Source organism: Mauremys mutica, chromosome 11 (assembly GCF_020497125.1).
Source record: "Mauremys mutica isolate MM-2020 ecotype Southern chromosome 11, ASM2049712v1, whole genome shotgun sequence".
Taxonomy (NCBI): domain Eukaryota; kingdom Metazoa; phylum Chordata; order Testudines; family Geoemydidae; genus Mauremys; species Mauremys mutica.
The window spans coordinates 25089994-25113805 of record NC_059082.1 but is presented as its reverse complement, the minus strand read 5'-3'; the positions used below and the strand labels follow the sequence as shown (position 1 = coordinate 25113805).

The 23812-nt window shown below is 38.3% G+C and overlaps 1 protein-coding gene across 2 annotated transcripts in view; it reads left to right on the top strand.

Annotated features, from left to right (window-relative positions):
- The window catches only part of NEDD4 (NEDD4 E3 ubiquitin protein ligase), a 102739-nt gene that overhangs the window by 32563 nt on the left and 46364 nt on the right, over positions 1–23812 (top strand). Inside the window, exon 5 of one of the 2 annotated variants that reach the window (XM_044979695.1) lies at positions 1325–1378. In XM_044979695.1, the coding sequence (XP_044835630.1) occupies positions 1325–1378 (54 nt within the window). Of the gene's footprint in view, positions 1–1324; positions 1379–8410; positions 9923–23812 lie in introns of those variants that run through there. The other variant, XM_044979694.1, reaches the window with a different exon arrangement.

Below are 23812 nucleotides of genomic sequence, written 5' to 3'. Positions count from 1 at the left end.
GTCCATCTCTTTCCACAGCTGATGGACGGTCCCGTAGCATATGCATCAGGATTCTTTTTCTTTGTTATAGCACCAACAAATATGAAAGTAAAATAAGATTCCTCAGGCCCACCTCCTTACGTTTCGGACTACTTGACAACAGAAGTGATCTGAAATTTTCTGATGAAAATAGTTTCATTGCACACTTTTCCATCTTATCTGGACAATTAGTGTGTAGGGGAAATATACATTAATGGACATTGCTGTCTAGGAAGTACGAAGCTTGCATGTCCAAGGTTTGCTCATAATCAGAAATATGGATCTGTACAGGCAGATCTTTCAGAAAGAACCAGAGTAATGCTAGCTTTGCTTTGACAGTTGCAAACATTTCAGATATACAAGGTTATTTGTACATATAGGAAGGATATTACCTTGTACAAGGGTGTTTATGCAGATACTAGGGTGAGAGTACTCCTGGGTGGCACGCCACTTTTTTCTGTTCAAAAACTTAGTTGTGACACTTCCATCAAATAGGTTAGTTTTCTTTGAACAGCTTGGTTCCTGCAGCATTTGTTTTGCTGTGGATGAAAGCAGGCAACCTTATGTGAAATAAAGTGAAATGTAAAATATGCTTCATTCCTGTAACAATTCATTTGCCTTTCTGAGTTGTATCACATCTCCACTCAAGCATTTTTCTGTTTTGACTTCGTGCTCTCTGTAGTTTTTAGTAACAACTTGTCAAATGATTTCTTCAGAACAATGACTGTTCAGTCTCAAATATTCTGTACTGAACTTAATTGTGTAGAACTGTCAATCATTTTCTTTAAACACAATAAAGAGGTATCAAGAACCAATGCGTGGCTGAAGCTAGACAAAATGAAATTAGGCACAATTTTTAACCGTGATGAATAGTAACGTTTGGAACAAACTGCTAAGGGCAGTGTTTGATTCCTTGTCATCAAATCAAGACTGGATGTCTTTCTGGAGGATATTCTTAGTGAAACGCAAGTTATTGGGCTCAATACAAGAATAAGTTATATATTTTGGCCTGTAAAATACAGGAGGTCAGATTATGTTGTCTAAGGCTCCCTTCTGGTTTTAAATTCTGTGAATCTATAAAGTGCACAAGGTTTGAGTCAGTGTTGATACTAATCATATTAAAAGTTCAAATTAATTTAGAAATAATTAAACATTTTATAAGGAATTGTCCTTATAGTGCCAGATTTGTGACCTTTCTACCACTTCCTGTTTAAGCTTAGAATATTTGCTTAGCAAAAACAAATACTACAGCTTTCCAAATACCTTGACTAACTAATAACTGTGTTAATCTTTTCCTCTTTCCTAGGTTAATCCTCAGCAGCACAGGCTTCTTTTTGAAGTATTTGATGAAAACCGTTTGGTAGGTAATTGTATATTAGAATATTTCAGTTCTTGAAGACAAGCATGAAATCAAGTTTAGATGGACATGTATTAAAAAGGCAGCTCTGTAAGAAGAAATTAATTTTGATAAACGTCAAATTTAAGGCTAAATCTGACAGCTCATCTTTTCTTGTTTTGAAGTCACTACTTTCTCTAATTGAGTACAAAATTACAAATTTTGGAATCCAGTGTCTTAGAGATAGTATCCGCTTGTTCATAACGTTTTCATGGATTAGTCTTTCACCTGTTTTAATTACCTTTATCGTTTGAGTGGTTGTAAATGTTGTAGAAATTTAATTTTGGTTATGGTAACTCTCTCTCTTAAATGATCTAATACTTGTTTTACCACTGCCAAAATCCCTGTAGTAAAGATAAAGGTTTCTCCGAGATCAGTGTGGATTGATTTAAATCAGTGATTAAAACCGCAATTTTTATCATAATTTAAATCAGCAAGAAGGAAACATTGATTTTTAAACTTATTTTGCAGTTATACCTTACCTAGAAGGTTCATTCCCATTCTTTGGTATGATTAAATATGTTGACGAAACTAAATATTATAGCCTTCTAACTAAAGTTGGTGCTAGCTAGGAGGATACACTAGATCTATACACATTTATTTATGAAATAAACTTTAACATACACTTATTTGAATTCTTAATTTTAATGTTTTTGCTGAAAAGGTAAATTATATTTCTTTACTAGATGGCTTTTTACTCTGGATTTGTGCCAACCTATGATTGGATGAAAACTGGAATTCAGTTAAAAATGTATAGAAAAAGCATTTAAAAATTGGTGGTTTTTTAAAACATTATAATAATTATACTGGATACAGAAGAGAAGAAAAATTATCAAAATCTTACATTTACAAAATGGACTTATTAAACAACGTATTAACTGTAGTTAATGAATTAACTTTTTCTGGTCACCTTGGGCCAGATTTTCTAAGGTACTTAGGCACCTCAAGATGCACATAGGCATCTAGCCTTTGTAAGTGCCTAGTGAGATATTCAGAAGCACCTATCTGCATCTTGAGGTGCCTAAATATATTTGAAAATCTGGCCCCATGTCCTTCAAGTTCTTAGAAGTTGTAGAGCTTATCCTCTCCCACCTGGTTTTAAGTCATATATATGTAGGCAGAAGAAAACAAGCTTTCCTGCTTTTTCAACTCTCAATCAGTTTCTTAACTTTGAATGAACTAGTACAAATGAAAGGAAATATTCTCTCTGTACCTACTATGTAAATTGAAACTAAAAATAATTATGGCAAAATCTTTTCTGCAACACCAAAACTGAAAGTTTGAATTGATATCAAAAGATAGAGGGTTTCCCCAATTTTGTATATATTTTAAAAAGAAGCACCCTTTAACTCTGATGCAGCATATTTTTTTAAATTGTATTAATTTAAGCAAATTTTAAGGCTTAAATTTGAGGTTATAAAACAAGTTATAACTTGAAACAAATTTATTTTTAGAACTCTAAATTTGATGTTTGCTAATTTTAGTTAAATATTTCTGTAATGTTCTATTAAATACTGTTTGTTTGTTTTTTTTATCTACCTTCTTGGAGACTGGCCATCAAGAGCATCAACTCTTTCAGCAGATTGGCAAATGAATCCCATAAAATGACACTTCATGCCTTGTGCTTCAGCTTTCATTCAAACTATAGTAGGAGTGCTCAAAAGGCACTAGGATTTGGCTGTTATCTAGGGGTACAATTTCTAAAAGCACCTGTATCCCATTTTCAAAAGTTACTTAGGAGTCTAAATCACTGAAGCACTTGTGAAAACTTTACCCTAATGAAAGTATTTAAAGGGAAGGAAACAGTATGAAAGTAAAAATCATGATATAAAGATGGGCAGAGTGTGAACTTTTGACATTAATGAAGTGGAGAAAAAAACCATATGACTGGAACGGACTTCGAGAGGTCATCTAGTCCAGGCCCCTGCACTCATGGCAGGACTAAGTATTATCTAGACCATCCCTGACAGGTCTTAAATCTCCAGTGACCAAGATTCCACAGCCTCCCTAGGCAATTTATTCCAGTGCTTAACCACCCTGACTATTAGGAAGTTTAGGAAACCTCCCTTGCTGCAATTTAAGCCCATTGCTTCTTGTCCTATCTTCAGAGATTAACGAGAACAATTTATCTCCCTCGTCCTTGTGACAACCTTTTATGTACTTGAAAACTGTTATCCTGTCCCCTCTGTCTTCTCTTCCCCAGACTAAACAAACCCAATTTTTAGAATCTTCCCTCATAGGTCATGTTTTCTAGACTTTGTCATTTTTGTTGCTCTTCTCTGGACTTTCTCCCATTTGACCATGTCTTTCCTGAAATGTGGTGCCCAGAATTGGACACAATATTCCAGTTGAGGTCTAATCAGTGTGGAATAGAGCAGAAGAATTACTTCTCGTGTCTTTGTTTACAACACTCCTGCTAATACATCCCAGAATGTTTGCTTTTTTTGCAACGGTGTTAACTTTATGTATCGCTTGTGATACATCCCTTTTTGCAGTACTCCTTCGTAGGTTGTCATTTCCCATTTTGTATGTGTGCAGCTGATTGTTCCTTCCTAAGTAGAGTACTTTGCATTTGTCCTTTTGAATTTCATCCTATTTACTTCAGACCATTTCTCCAATTTGTCCAAATTATTTTGAATTTTAATCATATCCTCCAAAGCACTTGCATCCCCTAACAGATCGGGATTGTCTGCAAATTTGATAAGTGTACTCTGTGCCATGATCTAAATCATTGATGAAGACATTGAACAGAACCAGAACTGATCCCAGCGGGACCCCACTTGATATGCCTTCTGGCATGATTATGAACCACTGATAACTACTTTCTGGGAATGGCTTTCCAACCAGTTATGCACCCACCTTACAGTAGCTCTATCTAGGTTGTATTTCCCTAGTTTATGAGAAGGTCACACGAGACAGTATCAAAGCCTTACTAAAGTCAAGATATACCACATCTGCCACTTTTCCTCCCTGCCCCCATCCACAAGGCTTGTTACTCTGTCAAAGAAATCTATCAGGTTTGTTTGACACAATTTGTTCTTGACAAATCCATGCTTAAAACTAAACACAATATCTTATTACTCAATCTACAGTGTAGTTCAAATAACAGTGTTGCCTTTTCTGGATCACAGTGCCTTCTCTCACACTTGATAAATATGAGACTATTGCTGAACACGTACATATTCTCTCAACTGCTGCTGGGGTAATGCTGACAGACCCTGGCTGTTGGCGGATGGGATCAAATCTCGGGCTTTTGAAGCTTAGTGCATGAGCCCCTACCACATGAGCTAAAAGCCACATAGTTATTAGCTAAGGCTGTAACAAACTCATCAATCTCTAGATCAGGGATTCTCAAACTTGGGCTCATGACACCTCAGGGGGTCGCAAGGTAGTTACATGGAGGTTGCAAGCTGTCAACTCCGTGGGGCTGGCAGCCCCAAGTGGCCATTAAATTACATTCTCTCTCCCATTTTTAATTTATAAGGGGGGTCACACTCAGAGGCTTGCTGTGTGAAAGGGGTTCCCAATACAAAAAGTTTGAAAACCACTGCTCTAGATGGTCTAGGTGCCACTAGAGGGGGACAGAGTACCACACCAGGCTTGCATGGGTTACATACTTCCCCTAACTCAGGAAGCATGTCCCACACTTCAGAGACTTCCCGGATGATATCCTGGATGAGACCCCGCTTGTAACGCTGATAGATCCCAGTTGTCAACTGGCAGGATTAAACCTGGGATCTCTGAAGCTTAGTGTATAGGTCTCTACTACATGAGCTAAAAGCCACATGGCTATTGGCTAAAGCTGTAGCAGACTCATCAATCTCTAGATGGACTAGATGCCACTAGAGGGGAACAGAGCGCCACACCAAGCAGACCTGGGTTACACTGGCAACAAGTTTCATAGATTATTTTTCAGTATGCACCTTCGTCTGCATAGGAGTCTAATATTTCTTACAGAAAAGACACAATTCTCTGCCAGCACCAGACTATGGGAATTCTTCATCACAAGAATGGCAGTTCAGGCTGCTACAACCTCTTACCTTGTGAACTTCCTCATTGTGATCTTAGAAAGAAAGCATGGTAGAAATGCTCATGAAGTGGAGCAGTCTTAGGAGATATGAAGAAGTAAATATGGCTTAGGTCTTCAAATCATTGCTAGAAGACAAGATTCTGTGTCAGGTCCAATTGTACCCACTAGTAGGATTCTTCTGTAGCTGAGTGGACTGATAGAGACTAGCTAAGATACCTACAGGTGGCCAGACACTACTGTTTTTGCTATCCATAACTGGATAAATGTTAAACTATATGAGAAGTCTTGCTACTGCAATTCTTGTTCACAATCTGGATACTGGCTGGTAAAGACTACTACTTCCTGGTAGAAGAATTTGATGTGGGAGAATTAGTGTGCTCTGTACATGGTATACACAGCTATACAGCAAGGAAAGTACCACTGAACCATAGTCATCACTGTTGTGAAAAATTGTTGAGATGATATTTGAATGGGATTGTTGCTGTATCTTGCCAACTCTTTCCTCATCTCAATAATCCAGAATTGTGCATTAAAAAAACCTCATATCATTCTGTGGTCAACCAGGCCATAGTGGATCAGAAGTCATTTCATTATCACAAATTACCAGGTAAGGTCATGATTCAAGAAACTTAACATCTAGTGTGAAAGGACACACTTAACTTAAATCCAGAACTACTACTTCCTTGCTAAAGCTCTGACTGCTTATCTCTTGTTTAACATAGCTCATAGTAAAGAAGGAGAAATAATGCTTAAAATTATCTTTGTAGTGAATAATTCTGCTTTCTTGCTATTACTAAGTTTTTTTTTATCAGGTAGTAACTTTCTATAGCAAACTTGGGTAACATGATACGTTTAATTTTGTTGTCCTTTGGACTAAATTAATCAAGTCAGACTATTAAATTATAAAGTCACTTTGGTTCTAGTTAAAAAAAAAACAATTTTCTTTTCTACCAAAACTAGAAACTCAAAGAAAATATATTGCTTAATGGTTCTATATAACTTTCTGAACCTGTGACCAAAAAGGCTCTTTTTGGAGTCCAACAGTTGTTTCTCCAAGTGTAACTTTGATTAGTGATACTTGGTGAAATAGCTGAACTGTTTTACTTATTAGTCTTTTTGTGACTAAATTATTTTATGATGTTGATGCATTTCTAACCACAAAATTTGGGTAATGAGGTTAAATGAAGCCTAGCGTAGTATTAAAAAACAAACTTGTTGCTTGCTTGCAAACAAAAAGTACTGTAAACTTGGTCCTGGCTCTTATTTGGAGAGAAGGTAAAACTGTTAGTTTTAGTGCACACTAACCAAAAATATAGCAAGGGTCATGTAAATATCGAGCACAAACTATCCAAGAGTATGACCTATGAAAGGATAAATGGTCTAGTGTTCTCCCCTGTTTGAGCTTTACCGGCAGCAATAATTCACTCCATGTTAGTATGTTAGTTTCTGTAGTTTAAAAGTACATTCATAGCCAAAGGTTTACTACTACTGACACTTCACAGCGAGACTACCTTTTTCCAGAAATCCCACTAGGTGTCAGCAAAGGGCCTTTTCTGTCAATGTGGCAAACATCCAGAGAAGTTCTGTCATTTTAGTCTTACATTTTTGGGAAAAGTTACCAGTATATTTTTACCTGGATTAGTCTAATTGTGTTTCCATAATGTTTTTCATCAATGGATCTCAAAGCACTTTACAAAGGAGGTGCAATTGTAATATATTCTTGTTACTATAGTTAACTGTGAATGCATGATATTACTATACAGTCTGCATACAGTATTTTATACAATCTGGCTTTTGAGTAGTCTTCATCTGTAAATTGTATTCCATAGATTATGCAGTCATTTTAAATATGCAACCTATACTGTACATCTCTAGAAAGACACTGGGTAAATTTCTTTAATCTGTACCTGTATAGACCTAAAGATTGCATGCCAAAAGCATGGTTGAACACTTAGTATTCTGCATCTATAATTCATAAATAACCAGATACTAGTCCAGAACATGGACTACTGGCCAACAATTTAAGCACTTAAGTTTGAAATGTAAAAAGTTGTAAAAGTGCAAAAAATCTAACAGTGCACCTTTAACCAGAAAAAGGCTAAAATAGATTCATTAGGAAAGAACCTCTATGCTAGGCTGAAACCTTGAGTGACAAAAGAAGAAATTTTCTGGCTTTATTTAACTCAATTACATCTCACTCAAAATGAAAATCAAAGTAATATGGCGCTATAGGATTCCACAGAATGCTAATCCATGTTAAGTGTCAGCATTTAAGTGTGATTGCCCAATAGCTTTCATAGGACTCCCAAAATAACTCCTAATTTTTTTAACCTTTTATTAGTATGAAATGGCTTAGTTCATTGGCTTTTTCATAACTTCAGACCTCACCAGTTTACTTGCATGGGTTACTATTTGGAAATTCAATCCTAGATTTGATACTCAGTTATATGGGACTTCATTCCTACCAACTTCCTGTAATTCTAAACCTATGGGTAAAAATATTAGTAGTCATACACTGCTGCAGAAAGCACAGACACATTGGTTCAGCTAGTGTAGCTGCAGCAAGAATTGCTGTTTTAAACTCGAAGAGCTAGAATATTCTTGGATTTTATTTATGCAAATTACAGAAGGTAACATTGAAACAAGGTTGGCAGTGTGTGTCTGTGCTGTAGCTGAGTTAAGCTTGACGGTCGTTGGAAATCAAGTGCTTTGTAAGTAAATGCATTCTGACTACAAACAATCAAAGAAACCGCAATTCAAGGATTGGCTGACTTATTTTAGGAGGTGCTTTTTGTTATATGCTAGTTAGTATCTTGTTGAAATTGAGACAAAGGCTGCGGCTTTCATGGGATCTTACTTTTCTGATGTGTTTGAACTGGATCTCAACTCTGTGCAGCTGCCTCTAGCCTTTCTGCAAAAGGAGCTTTATGGTTCTTACTCGCTAACATGTGTGCAAATGAGAACAAATGGCACGACGGTTAAGATTGCATTTTGCAGCCCGAAGGAGCAACACTGATCCATTATCAGAAATCTCTGGAGATGGTTTGGATGGTAACATTCATGTGTATTTCCAAAGACCTTCTCAGAATTCTGCATCTGATATTATACAAATTAAGGTGACTCCCAGGCAAGCTGTCTTTCCAACGGTAATGCAGGAAATAATTAATCAACAGCAGCATTCAACTGTTTCTTCATTGCAAAAGAACAACAAAAAGAGCACCTCACTGCAGATTTCCCTGCAGTCTAGAAGGTATAGTGAATGTTTTCAATCTGATACAGTAGTTGCTAGTGAAGACACTTTCATCAGTGTTGGTAATGAAGGAAATGCTTGTAACAGGAATATGGCTGATTACAGATCTAATATGCTAAACAGTAGCAGCCATTTGAGCAATGCTGCCATGTGCACTGGCAATCTTGGTGGTATTGCAGCGAATAACAGTGGATCCTTTAGTAGCACTGGCAGTGACTATGAATCGTGTGCAAGTATCACTAGTGATGGAGGCTCATACAGCAACAGTATAATCAGTGACAGTAGTAGTTGCACTCTTTCCAGTGGTGATGATATCTGTAGCAGTATTGTATATAGTACTTCTTCGTATAGAAGCACAGCAAACAAATGTAATTCCTATAGGAACAATATATATCAGGAAGCTTTATGTAGAAGTAAAAATACTACTTTTGATCAAGATGGTTTGGAACAAGTGAAATTGCCAATGAGGAGGAAAACTAAAATTCCACTACGACGTTTTTCATCATTGGTAATCTTTCCTAGGAGTCCTTCCACTACCCCACCAACTTCTCCAACATGCTTGGATCCTCTACCAAACAGGGGATCTTATCAAACATCACATCAGTTTGTTATTTCTCCTACTGAACTGGCACAAAATGAAGATCAAACAACTTCTTCTAAAGGGTTCCTTTCAACAGCAGTCAATGGACTTCGACTATCTAAAACCATTTGCTCTCCTGGTGAAACTAGAGACATTAGACCACTTTACTTGAATAGTTCATTACAGGACAAAAATCAGGCTGCAAGTAGCGCTGAGCAGACAACTTGTGAAAAAACATCCAACAGCTTCCCTTGTATTTCAGTTCATTTCACTCAGCAAAGAGAATCTGCATCAAGGGATGAAACGGTTAATGGTTGCTACAGTCCAGAGTTATCAGAAAAGGAATTAAGTTTGTACTCTGATGCAAAGTACCCTAATTTAAAACTGATACGCAGCACATCTGCATGTTTACCGTCAAAAAAACATTGTGAGTATCAGATTCTTATAAACGAATTAGAAAGACCAAATACACAAATGAGGACAACCCACCATATTCTGCAAAGAAGTGTTTCATTAGAAGGATCTTGTCAAAAAGTTTCTTGCTGTTTATCCAGTCTTAAATACAAGTGTCCTAAGGCAGAGACATCCCAGTTGCACATACAGTTCACACCTGGAAATGAAGGAAAAACTAGTGGCTTTCCAAAAAATGTCAGTATCTGCAAAAGGGAATCAAGTAGTACTTTGTGGAGGCCCCACAAGGTGAGTTGTTTTTTTCCTTTGAGGAAAAACTAACACTATAAATCTTTCTTTGCCAGTGGATCTGAAGTAGTAGAATGATAGCCTGTGATCAAAGCATAAATTCAAGACATTTATAAATGTTACAATTATGTTTATTCAGTATTGCAAAAATGTTTCAGTAAATTATGTATTATAAATGGGGGCGGGGATGTGATAGAGAACATTTTTTTAAAATTTCATTTGGTCTTTCCTAGAGTCTAGTGTCCTTTTTGGTCAAAATTCTCAGTCAAGCACCTGAATTTCAAATATTAATTCAAAATCATAACTAATTCATTTAGATGCAGATAAATGGTTTGCCTTATTATGTAGTCTAGCTATTGAATTTCTCCTCGACTTAAAATCAAATTTGAGCTAAAACTTCAACTGTATAGCATAATCCACAACAGAATTATTTTTTGCTGAAATATCTAGATTTTAAAATGCCTAGGAATGAATAGGTTACTTTATAATCTTTGATTTACTTTATATACGTTTTCTTAATGTTTTTGCCGTAACTTGCTGTGTAGAGAATTTAATTATAAGTAGCTTTTGAGTAGAGCAACTGTAAAATACCATTTGTATCTGTATACACCCTGAGCCACAGGAATTTTAAGCGTTTCCTCGTCTTTTTATTCTAGCTACTAGTTCAGCCCAAGCTTTACACTGTAACTTAATATCTTTTCCAACAACATTGCTGTTCAAATTAGTTCTTGAGTTTAGTAGTCTTAACTTTTTTGAGTAATAAAACTCCTTTTGAACTAAACTTGAGAAATTTGTCCCTCTTGTGTTAACTAGTGATGCAATTTATATTTGTTAATAATGACAGTCAAAGCCACAAGAAAAGTAGGTTTATAAACTTGTTTAAATGATCCTTTGTTCTTGAAAGTCATTCTGAAATTCTTGCAAAATTTCAGACTCGCATAGTGCTCTTAATTATGAATAAAAATGGACAGCAATGTAACAACTAGGCATTTTTACAAACATTATTATAGTTTTAAGTACACACCCACTAGCCTTAGTGAAGTGACATTTTCTACTATTTTACCACCTTGCTGATACAAATGAAAGGGGAGTTGCAAGTGATCTGCAGTTAACACTAATCTGGAGAGTTGCTGTAGTATTACCTCGAAGTCCTATCCTGCAGATTTTAGTTCTTTCAGTGAAAGTATTGCCTGACTAGGGTTTGTTTTATTTTCTTTATTAAAATCACTGTCTCAGTGCCTTTTTTATTTTAAAAACAACAAAAAAACCCTTAAAATATTGGTCTGAATTTTAAACTTTGACAGAAAAATCATCGCAGTGGATCATAAGTTATCAGTGTGTACTCTTTGGAGTATGTACTTTTGGAAAAAAGGCTGTACTAGATTGTCCTGGAAAACTGTAAATCAGTAAGCAAATTCTTACTTAAATTGCAGTGGTATTGTGGTTGTGAAGTATTCCCTAATATGTAGAAAACCCAAGTAGTCTGAACCTGCTCATTATAGAAAGTCCATTAAGAAGATGAAAAACTGTTTAATCATAGTGCTTTAAAGTGCTTCTTATGGTTTTCGACTTACAGCTGTTGTGCTTGTCTAAAAATGTAAAGCAAATTAAATTGTTGCAAATTCAAATTAGAAGCCCAGTCTATGAAAACAAATGCTTGAGTAAAAATTCCAGGCAAACTTCAGTCTTCTAAAGAAAATAATTTGAAATTGAGTTTCTTGGCAGACATGTTCCTGGATTAACCCCTCCTATGATTCTGGCAACCTTTGAAGCACTGTGTAGCAGGTAGTGTATGTCTGTTACTGAAGTGTGTGGGTTTTGGCTTTGGTTGGTGTGGTGTTTTTTGTTTTGTTTTCCCCCCTTTTCTAGCAGTGGGTATTAAGTTTCATGGTTAAAACCTAGAAACATGATCCTGGGCAGCTAAATTTCAAAGGGGCTGAATTGTCTTTCAAATCGTGCTCACTGTTGTGAACACACTTTTCATGCACATGCGAATTACCTGCATTTGTGCATGCAAAACAGAATGATGGCTGCCTTTTGAAAACTGGACACTAAATATGATTTGCAGCAGTTAATGAGTTTCAGATCCTTTGTGTAAGACAATATGCACAGAGACCCCCTCTCCTCAATTGACCCTTGACCTTTTACAAAATGAGCTTTTACAAACAGTTCTGTAAAATTTACCAAAATAAGCAAAAAGAGCAGATTGAGTTGACTTTGTAGTAATTCAGCAACCTGTTAGAAGAAAAACTTTAGACAGTAATACATGTATCATAGCAGTCTTTTTAAAAAATATAATAGATTTATTCTGTAATAATTTGTTAATTATATAGTAAATCTAATTATAGTGGGGGTATTGTGACTCATTTAAAAACAACTCCCAAAATATTTCTCTTGACTCCAGTTAGTCTGGGTTAGTATACTGATATGCTGAGTCTGGGTTCAAATTTAACAAGATGATATGGGAGTAGCATTTAGTAATGTCAACTATCTGTGCAGAGCAGTCATGAAATTAAATCAGTACTTTGGTTAGAGACTCCAGTGTCTGAAGCAGTGAAAGGTCTATGCATTCTTTTTTTACATGCCTAGCTACTAGCCTTCAGCCACATAGTATCAGGTTTCTTGCTTTCCATAATCAACGGCTTAAGTCAAATCTGTGTTTTTAAAATTTAGTAAGAAATTTCACTTCTATGACAGCAGGCCTTACACTATTTTAGCTGAAAAGTGTGGGAGGATGGCTGGACCATGTCTCTCTATTCATCTTTATTTGAAATTTACCAAGGGAACCTTGCAGTAAGTTGTGCAATGCATGTGGAGGAGGGGAGAGGATTAAATACCCTGACTGTAATATCAAGGTGTTTGGCCTTGACTTGCTGACTTATTATTTTAGTTCATATGCCTCTTTGTTGGGGTGGAAATTATTCTGTAGCAGAAGCGTTGAATTAATTTAAATTGTTCATATCATGAATTAGGCTTTTTGAAGGGGTGGAAATAGGCAGAGGGATAGAAAAAGTTACCTGGTCTCTTATAAAGGCATATTCCCAATTTGTGGTATTATGGTATGCCGCTGGCAGCCATGAGGTTAACTATTCCTTCCAGATCAGAACCATTTTTACTTTGAATGTGTGAACCTGGTAACTAAATGGGAAGTCTATCCCCAGTAATTAAGTATAATTATGTATTAGAAATTTTAAGGTACATTTTAAGATGTATGAGGATAATGTTAATACTTCCCTTTTTTTACTTTTACTTTACTGATTTTGCTAGAGTTCCAGGTTTGGTGAATGAAATTTTGCAACACTTACTAGAGCAAAAAACCTTAAAACTCACACTTTAGAGCTCATGAAAGCTTTTGTACAGCTAGTCTTGTGTGAAGGAAACTTTCAGTTTGAACACTCAGACCCCTCTGAACTTGTGTTATTTGTTTATATTAATACTTTGTAATTTGACCTAGTTTCCACTTTTTGTAGGTATTTTGTAGGACTCTTTTTTTCCGATCATTGAAGATCTGTTGGATAAGCCAGGATGGTCTCTTGCCATACTCCCTATCTTTCCTATGCAGTGGGATAGTTTGCTCTTGTGCCCTTAATGTCTCTTTTTGAAAAACTGCCAACTGTCTTCTATTGTTTTTCCCATTAGACTTGCTTCCCATGGGACCTTACCTACCAACTCCTTGAGTTTGCTAAAGTCTGCCGCCTTGAAATCCATTGTCTTTATTTTGCTGTTCTCTCTCCTCTCTCCTTTTATAAATAAAAGTTCATGGATAACTAGATTTGATTTTGACAAATAGGGAGGAACTGGTTGAGAATTTGAAAGTGGAAGGCAGCTTGGGCGAAAGTGATCATGAAATGAGGAGTTCATGATTCTAAAGAATGGTAGAGGAGAGAGTTAAGAACAGTGTTTTTAAGATGCCGAAGGTTTGAGCAACTGCCTGTTTTGTGACAGAAAAGGAATTTTTCCCCATTGAGGCCAAACTGGCAAAGATCTGGTAGGGTTTTTTGTGTTCCTTGCAGCATCATGTAGGGACTGTTGGATTGAAAACAATCAGACTTGAAAGTTTAACATTAGCAAAGTTAAGACCATTTAGCTTATCACAAGTTGTGGCTGGTGTCCCCTGCAAATAAAGGCTAGAAGGGCCAGTTCCCAGAGGTATAGGAGACCTGGGATTCTGCTGGTGGACTGTGTGTGTTAAGAGCAGAGAAGACCTGAAGTCTTCCCAGACTGAGGTTCCCTCTTAATAACCTTTCCCTTCCCACATAGAGTGGGGAAGGAGAAAGAACTCAACTCACTGTTGAATCCTAAGAGTAGGCCAAGGAGTGTCTACTTTGAGTTACTGGTTATATAGTGGTAGCTCTGAAACCCCACACTGGAACCAGTTAAATTCCAGGTACAAGTACAGCATGGGCACATAGCACCCCTCACCAGTATTAAATAAAGTCACAGCTTGCTGCTTATATCCATCCCATGCATCTGTCGTTTGCTTGCCTGTGTGTCTTGATCAACATGAGTCTCCTAAGAGATAGGAGTCTCCTAAGAGTCTCCCATGCTGAAGTCTGATGCTCCATGCAGCTTAAGATTGACAAAGTTGCTACAAGAACTTCAGAAGCATTTCCCCCCCGCCCCTCCAAGTAAAACTCACTCTGGAATACTGAGAGTTTTTGGTTACCAGCTCTCCATTTATTGCTACAGGACCCACTACTATGGGTGTCCCTTAATAAAAGAAAACTGGTTTCAGTAACTGAAATCTACCTACTTACTGTTCAAAGTAATACCTATGGTTTTTAAAAATTAGGCCATCAAACAGCACAATGATGATGATGACTTTTAAGCCACTATCAATTCAGGCTGTGTTGTATTTGATAAAGGATTAGTATTCCATTATCAATAACGAGTCATCCAGTCCCCCCAACAGTTTGTACATAATCGGTGTAGTCAGGTGCACGCACTATGGATAGTTTTGAGGGAGGTTGCAAATTAAATTTTCCAAAGCATTTATCAAAAACATTCTCTTACAGTTTTGTGAAATAATTTAAATTATGTTCCAGTTCAAGATGTAAGAAGCAGCAATTCAGTGTTAAATTCGTTGTGTAAAGATGCACATTTTATTAAGAGGACTTAAAAACTCTAGCTTGGAAGGCAGGGCAAAGGGAGAGAAGGGGAGGGGAAATATCTGGAGCAGGACTGTGGCTCTAACTACTACAGAGATTCTGGGCAGCACTGCAGCCTATAGGACAGCCCAGGCAGGCTGCTGGGACCTGAACAGTCTTGGAGGCCTGTCTGTTACACTGAGGGCCCATCCAGCCCCTAAAACAGCTCAGAATTAAAGCTACCTTAGCTCTCCCCTTGCCTTGGGCTCAGAGTTCTGTGCTACACTTCAGCACAGGTCTTAGTTTCCCTCCAAAAGCCAAAGTTTCACAGGTTGATCAAGCAAGTGAAATTGTGACTGCCACCCTCCAAATGAGTCATTTGTTTACAGCAATTTTCTACCCCACTCTGAAGGATTGCCCTCCATTCCTGTTAAGTGTTCTTTATTTCAAATGAACTTGCTTCTAAAATCTCTGTGATGCCCAAAGAGTTCTGCTTTGGGAATGCAGCCCATGAAATGCTTACAGCTTATTTTGGTGTTACTTTATGAATTATTATCTATAATCATACTCAGTTACAGATATTTACATCATTCACTTTTTGTCAAGAAGCTTTAGGGTAAATGAGAAATTGTGTGACCAGGTGCATGAGGTAATACCTCTTATTGGGCTGACTTACGTGGGTGAAAAAGACAAGGTTTCCTGAAGAGCTCTCTCTAGCTCAAAAGCTTGTCTCTTTCATCCATAGAAGTTAGCCCAATAAGAGAGTAACTCACCTACCTTGTTTCTATACATTATATAAAATGTAGACTTTATTTGAAAAAGCTGAAATCCATATATGCAAGATCCTGAGAAACTATGAATTTTAAAAGGGTATCAGAGTGAACATGATGCTTGAGAGGATTAATTCTGGATGAGGCTACAGACAAGCATTCATTAAAAGGACTCCTATTAGGCCATATTAAAACTAAAATGTAGCTGCTCTACAATAGGAACACAGGAAGAAAATAAATCAAATTTCTATTTTTGTTCTACATTACATAGAAAAAGCTACATTTTTAAAATAACATTAAGGTTGCAAAGTCAATTATTCAGAAGTTAGGAAATACCAGTATTGTTTGCCGTTGTAACTTTAATTTGGCCTTGTTGTGCATGTGCATATGCATTATAATAGCATTACTACATGATCACATACTATTTTTACCTCCCTACTGGATTTTTGCCTCATTCAGTGCATAGAACAAACTGTGCTTGTTCAATGAGTACCTATTCAGTATTTTTGTTTTATTCTCACTGTTAATATATGCCCCCATGCTTCATTTACTGCTTGCTATTCAGACACTACTCTCAAGGCAGAATTATTAATTCCCTTTTGGCTTTTCTATGGTGCCATCTCTATAAGACTGTAAGAATGGCCATATTGTCAGATGAATGGTCCATCTAGCCCAGTATCTTGTCTTGTTGCACTGTCCATTGTCAGATGCCTGAGAGGGAATGAACAGAACAGGGTTGTTGAGTGATCCATCCCCTGTTGTCCAGTCCAGCTTTTGATAGTTCCAGGTATAGGGACACCTGGAGCATGTGGTTGTGTTCCTGACAATCTTGGTCCTTGATGGTCCTATCCTCCATGAACTTATCTCATTCTTTTTTAAATTTATTTATACTTTTGACTTTCATGGTATCCTCTGGTAATTACTTCCACAGGTTGACTGTGTTGAATGAAGAAGTACTTATGTTTATTTTAAACCTGTTGCCTATTAATTGCATTGGATGACCCCTGGTTCTTGTGTTTTGTGAAGGGGTAAATAACACTTACTTTCTCCACACCGTTCATGATTTTATAGACCTATTAATCTCTTTTCTAAACTGAACAGTACCAATATTTTTTCTCTCCTCATATGGAAGCTGTTCTATACCCCTAATATTTTTTTGCATTTATCTGTACATTTTCCAATTCTAATATATCCTTTTTGAGATGGGATGTCCAGAACTGCACACAGTATTCAAGGTGAACATGCCATGGATTTATATAGTGGCATTATGGCATTTGCCTTATGTATCCCTTTCCTAATGGTTCCTGACATTGTTAGCTTTTTTTGACTGCTGCTGCACATTGAGCCGATGTTTTCAGACAGTCCAAGATCATCATCTTTTTTTTTTTAAATGGTAACCATTAATTTTAGGACCCATCATTTTGTACATATAGTTGGGATTATATTTTCCAATGTGTATTACTTTGCATTTATCAACATTGAGTTTCCTTTGAAACTGTTCACAATCAGCTTTGGACTTAACTATCTTGAGTAATTTTGTATCATCTTCTAACTTTGCCACCTGACTGTTTACCCCGTTTTCCAGATCATTTATGAATATGTTGAACAGCACTGGTCCAGTACAGATTTGGGGGAACCCTGCTATTTCCAATTTCCCTTGTGAAAACTGACAGTTTATTCCTACCCTTTGTTTTCTATCCTTTAACCAGTTACTGATCCATGAGGACCTTCCCTCTTATCCCATGACGGCTTACTTTGCATAAGAACCTTTGGTGAGAGACCTTGTCAAAGGTTTTCTGAATCAAGTACATTATATCCACTGGATCTCCCTTGTCCATATTTGTTGACTCTCTTCCCCCCCACCCAAAGAATTTTAATAGATTAGTGAGGCTTTATAAAAGCCATGTTGACTCTTCCTCAACATATTATGTGAATCTGTGTCTGATAATTCTGCTTACTATAGATAATTCTTTTACTATAATTTCAACCAATTTGCCTGGTCTTGAAGTTAGACTTACCAGCCTGTAATTGCCATGATTGAATCGGGAGCTTTTTAAAAAAACTTCGGTGTTAGATTTGCTTATTTAAGCAATAGCTTACCTACCACAGTAGATCTGCAATTTTCTGTTTTGAGTTCCACCAGAACTCTTAAGTGAATACCATCTGGTCCTGATGACTTGTTACTGTTTTTAATTTATCTATTTGTTCCTATAATATGAGTGCTTTACAAACACTAATTTTTTTTTCTTCACAACACCCTTGTGAGGTGAGATCTTGTCCCCATTTTACAGATGCGGAATTTAAGCACAGAGGTTAAGGTCAAAACATCCACTAATTTTGGGTGCCCAGTTTGAGATGCCTAGGACCTGATTTTTTTTTTTTTGAGTTCTTATTATTACAGCCTTTCATATGTTCAAAGCACAGCTCCATTGGCTTCAATTGCAGCTGTGATTGCTCAACACTTCTGCAAATCAGATCTCTGGATCCCATGTCAGGGACCCAGAAAATAAAGAATACACAATTAGTGACCACCAGTGATCTCCTGATTTAAGTGACTTGCCTAGCATCACCTAGGAACTCTTTGGAGAGGTGTGAATAGAATCCAGTTTTCCAGGGCAACAGTCAACTGCCTTAATTATGAGCCAGTCCTTGCTTTTCCTGAAATCCCCTTCACTCCCCACCTTCCAACTTCTGCAACAAATGAGTCAATGTTCCACAAACAGCCTCCTTTACTACAGAACATTCATTTGTTCCTAGAACAGGCCCATCCTGTGTAATGAATGAAGCAGGGGTTCTGTTAGAAACTGTATTGTGTAAGCACAAAGGGGCTGAATTAAGATTACTCAGGCAACTTGAATTCTGACATTTCTGAACTTTTGTGCACTTGATTTTGCAACCTCCTTAGTGTGCTTTAAAATATAACTTTGTGTCTGATTTTCCAGGTTTAAAAAAGCAGACTAAAAATAAATCCTATATGGCATCATATTGACACCATATGTCTCATCAGCACAGTTAGACCCTTTAGTTCAACCACACAGAACTCTGCCACTTGAACTAATGGTATAACTGACCAGGATGACAACCTACTACTGTTATGTGGACTAGCACTAGAGGGGAATTGGACACCCTCTTTGCCAGGTGGCTTCCCAATGCTTGCTGACAGCATTGGAATGGTGAGACTCAGAAATCCTGGATTCCATTTCCAGGCTCTGGAGGGGAATGTGCTCTAGTGGGCACTGACCCTGGTCCTGTCCAAGTTCTATTCTCACTTAGCCTGTCTTAAGCCTCAAGAGTAAAGATTCTCATCCCAGTTCCAGTCTCTAGTGTAACACCTAGTTACCCTTCTACCCCAGGGTCCAGTCCAGTCCCCCACTCCAGGTCTGTTTCTTATCCCCTCTGCATTTGAATCCTGCAGCTTTGTGCTCCATGCTGTCTCAACTCAGCTGGGGAGCACTGAGAGCACAGGAGAGAGACTCTCTCTCTATCAGGTCTGATGCTTAACCTGGCCTGCAACAGCCCAGAGCTGCAATTGCAAGGTAAACCCCCTTCACCACCACTTCTGAGACTGAGCTGTGTTAACAGTGGACATGCTTTTTGTGGGGATGGCAAAAGCATTTTTGACACACAGGGCACCCCCTACCTAGTTTAAGCCTCTGATCACAGGCATGGGGATGCTAGAGCTTTTTAAAGGAAAGGTCACCAGAATTTTTTTAGAATGGGCAAAGCACTTACTGTTTTAACTGAAACTTTTAAAAAGCCTGGGGCAGTTACAGCATAGAAAACTTAACTTAAGCCCAAACAGTTTAGCAAGTTAAAAGTAACTGAAAGAGGGTTTTATGGGAAGCGTCAGGCAATCTTAATAGGAGGTGCTATCAACCCCACCTATAATAAGTTCTTACGCAGCTGTCATCGCTGTAATATGAGTGCCTCCCAGTAATACATTAAACAGTGTGACTAACATCTGTGACATGGTTTATTCATTCTCTTCCCTAGGGGGAGAATTGTGTGTGCAGTGTGGTTTGGTAGGGTTCTTTGTTTTTGTTTTTAAATGTACACACTGCTATATGATTAGTTAGTGAAGGCAAAGTTGAAGTGTTCCTTGTTCATTGAACAAGTCCTGTGGGGGTTCGTTCTACAGTCCTTGACCGGCCCACAGTCAGCTGCAAGGACTTGGACTGGCACCCAGTCAGTTGTAAGTGTTCTTAAAATACTCTTAAAAAAAATTATGAAAAGGACCAGTGGGCCTTGACGAAAAAAGCTTTTCTAGTTTATGCCTAATCAAAGATTTGGCACTATTTTCTGAATAGAGTTTTGGGTGTTGGCCAGTAGAACATTGAAGGCCCAATTCTGGATTAATTCCTCCATTGTATACTGCTTTAAGACCTGGTGGCCTAGCTCTTTGCACAATAGCTTATTTGACACATCTGCATGTCAAAGTAGGGGAACTTGAATTACTGAGGACTAAACTGTTCACATTGCTAACTACTGACTTGTACTAGTTTGTATTGTGCATAAGTGTGCTCAAGTAATATCTGGCTTCTGTCCCTCTCTAACCCTTGTGAAAATAAACTGATTTGCAAACCTTACACAGTAAACAAGATCTTAATGAGGTTGTTTGGATAGTAAACTTGTAAGCACAAATACTCAAAGTAAGAATCATTAAATGGAATAACAAATAAGAACGTTGAGAAGAAATTACTGTGGACTAAATGTGACCTTTAAAAGAATATGATTGGAAAATATAAGTTCTATATAAATGGTAATATCTATATATAATTGCAGAAACAGATGTTGTTTTTGCTCTGGTCTATATGGAGCACTGGTGCACTTAAAATATCTTCAGAAGTGGGAATTAGTGAAGATAATTTGAGTCATCTAACTGCTGCCCGTTAGATGGTAAAATTGCTGAAGCATGTTATGCTGACACCTTGCTCTTGAAGCAACTATCAATGGTGCGTTTCATCTATCAACATGTGTTGCATAAGAGCCTTCCATCTGACTGTAGATGTTTCATCTTGTGTGAATGTTAATAGGATTTTAAATCTGACTAGCTGTCGTGTGTATCACAGTCAAGTTACACACAAGACAATTACCTAGAAATGCCAAATGTTGACATGACCCTGCACTAAAAATGCAGTAGGGTTCTGGTGTCTGGATCTCATGATGATATATCTAGCACAGGCATTTTATAATCCTGCATTTATCGCAATCTCTGGAGTCTTCTTTAAAAGGGTACTAAGTTTGATGCTAATTGAGTTAATCCAGTCAATTATTCTTGTGTATGCCATGTTTCTGCACACTAGTTTTGGCAGTCCTCCAACTGCTATCCCACATTGCTTTGCAGGCATCCATTACTTGTCTGTTTACCTGTGTGCCCTCTGCTCTGTGGTCAAGCTGACTGGATGGTCCTCTCTTCTGTTTTTAAAACTGGCACAGTACTAACATTGGATCATTTGCTCCTGGATTCCAATATGTTGGCATTACAGCAATATTCCAGCAGCCTTTACAATGTGCCTCGAGCAGCCATTTAGAGCCATGCTGAGACCCTAGATCTCATGACTGTCTGGGGAGAAACATCAGTGCAACAAGCTCTTGGGATCAGCCACTGCAATAAAAATGTTTGTGGACATTGCTATTCAGATGTCTTGAAAAGGTCACAGCTGGGATGCCGACCAATGCCAGATAAAGAGCAAACGGCTCAGGAGAACTTGTATTAAAACCAGGGATGCCAGGATGGAAATATAACCTGTCCATATTTTGAGGATCTGGACAAGATATTATGCAATTGCACTACTACTGAGTCTACAGCCCTCCTGAGGAAGAACAGCAAGAGTCATCGGAGAGGAACATGAAAAGGGCAGTGATGCGCTCTACCTGGAAACCCAGCATCTTTTTGGGCCTCAGGAGCCTGATGGCATCTGGGAAGCAAGCCTGATTCTTAGCAAGAAACCCAGCTTGGGACTCAGAGGGCAGATCCTATACTGGGAACCTGAGCTTGTAAATATCTGTCTTTAAAATTTGTTATAAATACTGCTGTGCCAGCTCCTGGTCCAGGTATCCCATGGCTTTAACCATTTTTGCCAGATGTAAGCTAGGAGCCTTTCTGAGTCTCCAGCTCCTTCTTCCTTCTTGCAACCCATGCTTTCCCCCTTCATTTGTTCAGTACCCCATACATGTTTTGAAAATGACAGATGAACCACCTAGACAGTCTGCTTCTGCCTTCTGCTAAAGCTACAATCATAGACTGTTTACAAGCCCAGGCCCTGAGGGCATGTTCCCATTCACCGGTTTTCCTTTTTCCTCTCCGCATTTGTCCTGCTTGGCCAATTCCTCAAACAAAACTCCAACCATTTGCCTGCTCAAAATGGTAGTATGGTACAGCCACAGCCTCTACTCTGTTTCCCCTCTTGCAGCATATTCAAGTAATGAAAACATTCAGTTGTGTGAAATTCAGCAAATTGAAACAAGGAGGGGGGAAAAAGTTTGCTTAGTATTCTCAGTTTACATGAGGTAGACTTGGGCATTGCATGCCCGTAAGGGTCCAAAGGGTATGTCTACACTAGAGAGCTTACAGTAGCACAGCTGTACTCATGCAACTGTGCCGCTGTACAATCTCCTGTGTAGCCACTCAGTGCCAACAGGAGAGAGCTCTTAAAAGTTGACTTTATTAATCCACCCCCAACAAGTGGCAGTAGTAACACTGTCCACACCAGCGCTTAGTGCAGAACCCAGTCTGTTTTTATTTTTCTGTACTTTCCGCATGTCTGCTGGGGAAATACATAGCCTCAGTCTGCTTTCTACACTGCACTTTCATCATTGGAACTTTCGTCATTCAGGGGTGTGGAAAAAACACACCTCACCCCATCCCCGAATGACAAAAGCTTTAACGAGGAAAAGTGCTGGGGTGGACAGCACTTTGTCAGCAGGAGACATTCTCCTGCTGAATGGCTTCATTAGTCAGGAAAACCGAGGATAAGCTAGGTCTCAGGATAAGTGGAACCATCTCCACACAGTTAATGCCTATAGTGATCCTAGAGGCAAAGTTTCCTTTATTTGTTACGGTAAACAAAACTGAGTTCTGAAAGATCCTAGCATTGTGGACCTTTCCAGTCCACCCTGCATTTGTGTGTGTGAACCTGTCACTGTGGTCAACCAGGTCTTGGAGCATCATGGAGAAATACTGCTTACTCCAAGTTCTGGTGTAGGGGGCAAATAGGTATACAAGTACCATCAGTTGCCCCAATATAATTTGGGAAACCCCATGTGGGCAACCCATCTGTCTTCTGAGCATTACAAAGCTTTATAACCCAGTGCAACAGTTCCTTATGCAAGGTATTACACGGCTGCATGACAGAGGCCAAAAAGTCAACCTCCCTATGCTGAATTGGTTCTCTACACTGGTAACATTCAGGTCTGCTTTCAGATAGTAATGGTGAACTTCTTCTCCATGGATATGGGGCACCACATGTGGTACATTGTCGCCGCACCTCGGGGGCTAGTTCAGCACATCTCACACAAGGTTGCCTCCGCAATCCTGAAATTTTCTCCCCACTGCTGATCATCCCAGGTCTGCAGAACGACCCTTTCCCACCAGTTGCTGCTTGTTTCCTGAGTCCAAAATTGGCACAGTATGATGTAAAGCTACTCCAGGAAAACTTGTGTTGTAGCAGTTGCTTGGAGTCATCCTTGTGCTTATTCCTTCACTGCTGCTGCCATATCATTTGCTCAGTGGTACAGCAGACAAAGTCCAAAACACCTGCCTCTAAGAGCTCAAATGAAGCCCAGACAGCCTCTGTGTAATCTCAGCAGGGCAGAGTACTGTTGGGTCCATGCTGGCACACCGCAATTAGAAACTGGTGCTAGTTTACCCAGAAAGAGAGAATGCATGGGACAGAGCGCAATCAGGGTTTCTTTTTTTTTAATTTGAGCCCATGTCCCAGAATACCACTGGCTTCTACCTGGCTTTTGCTATACAGCCCGCA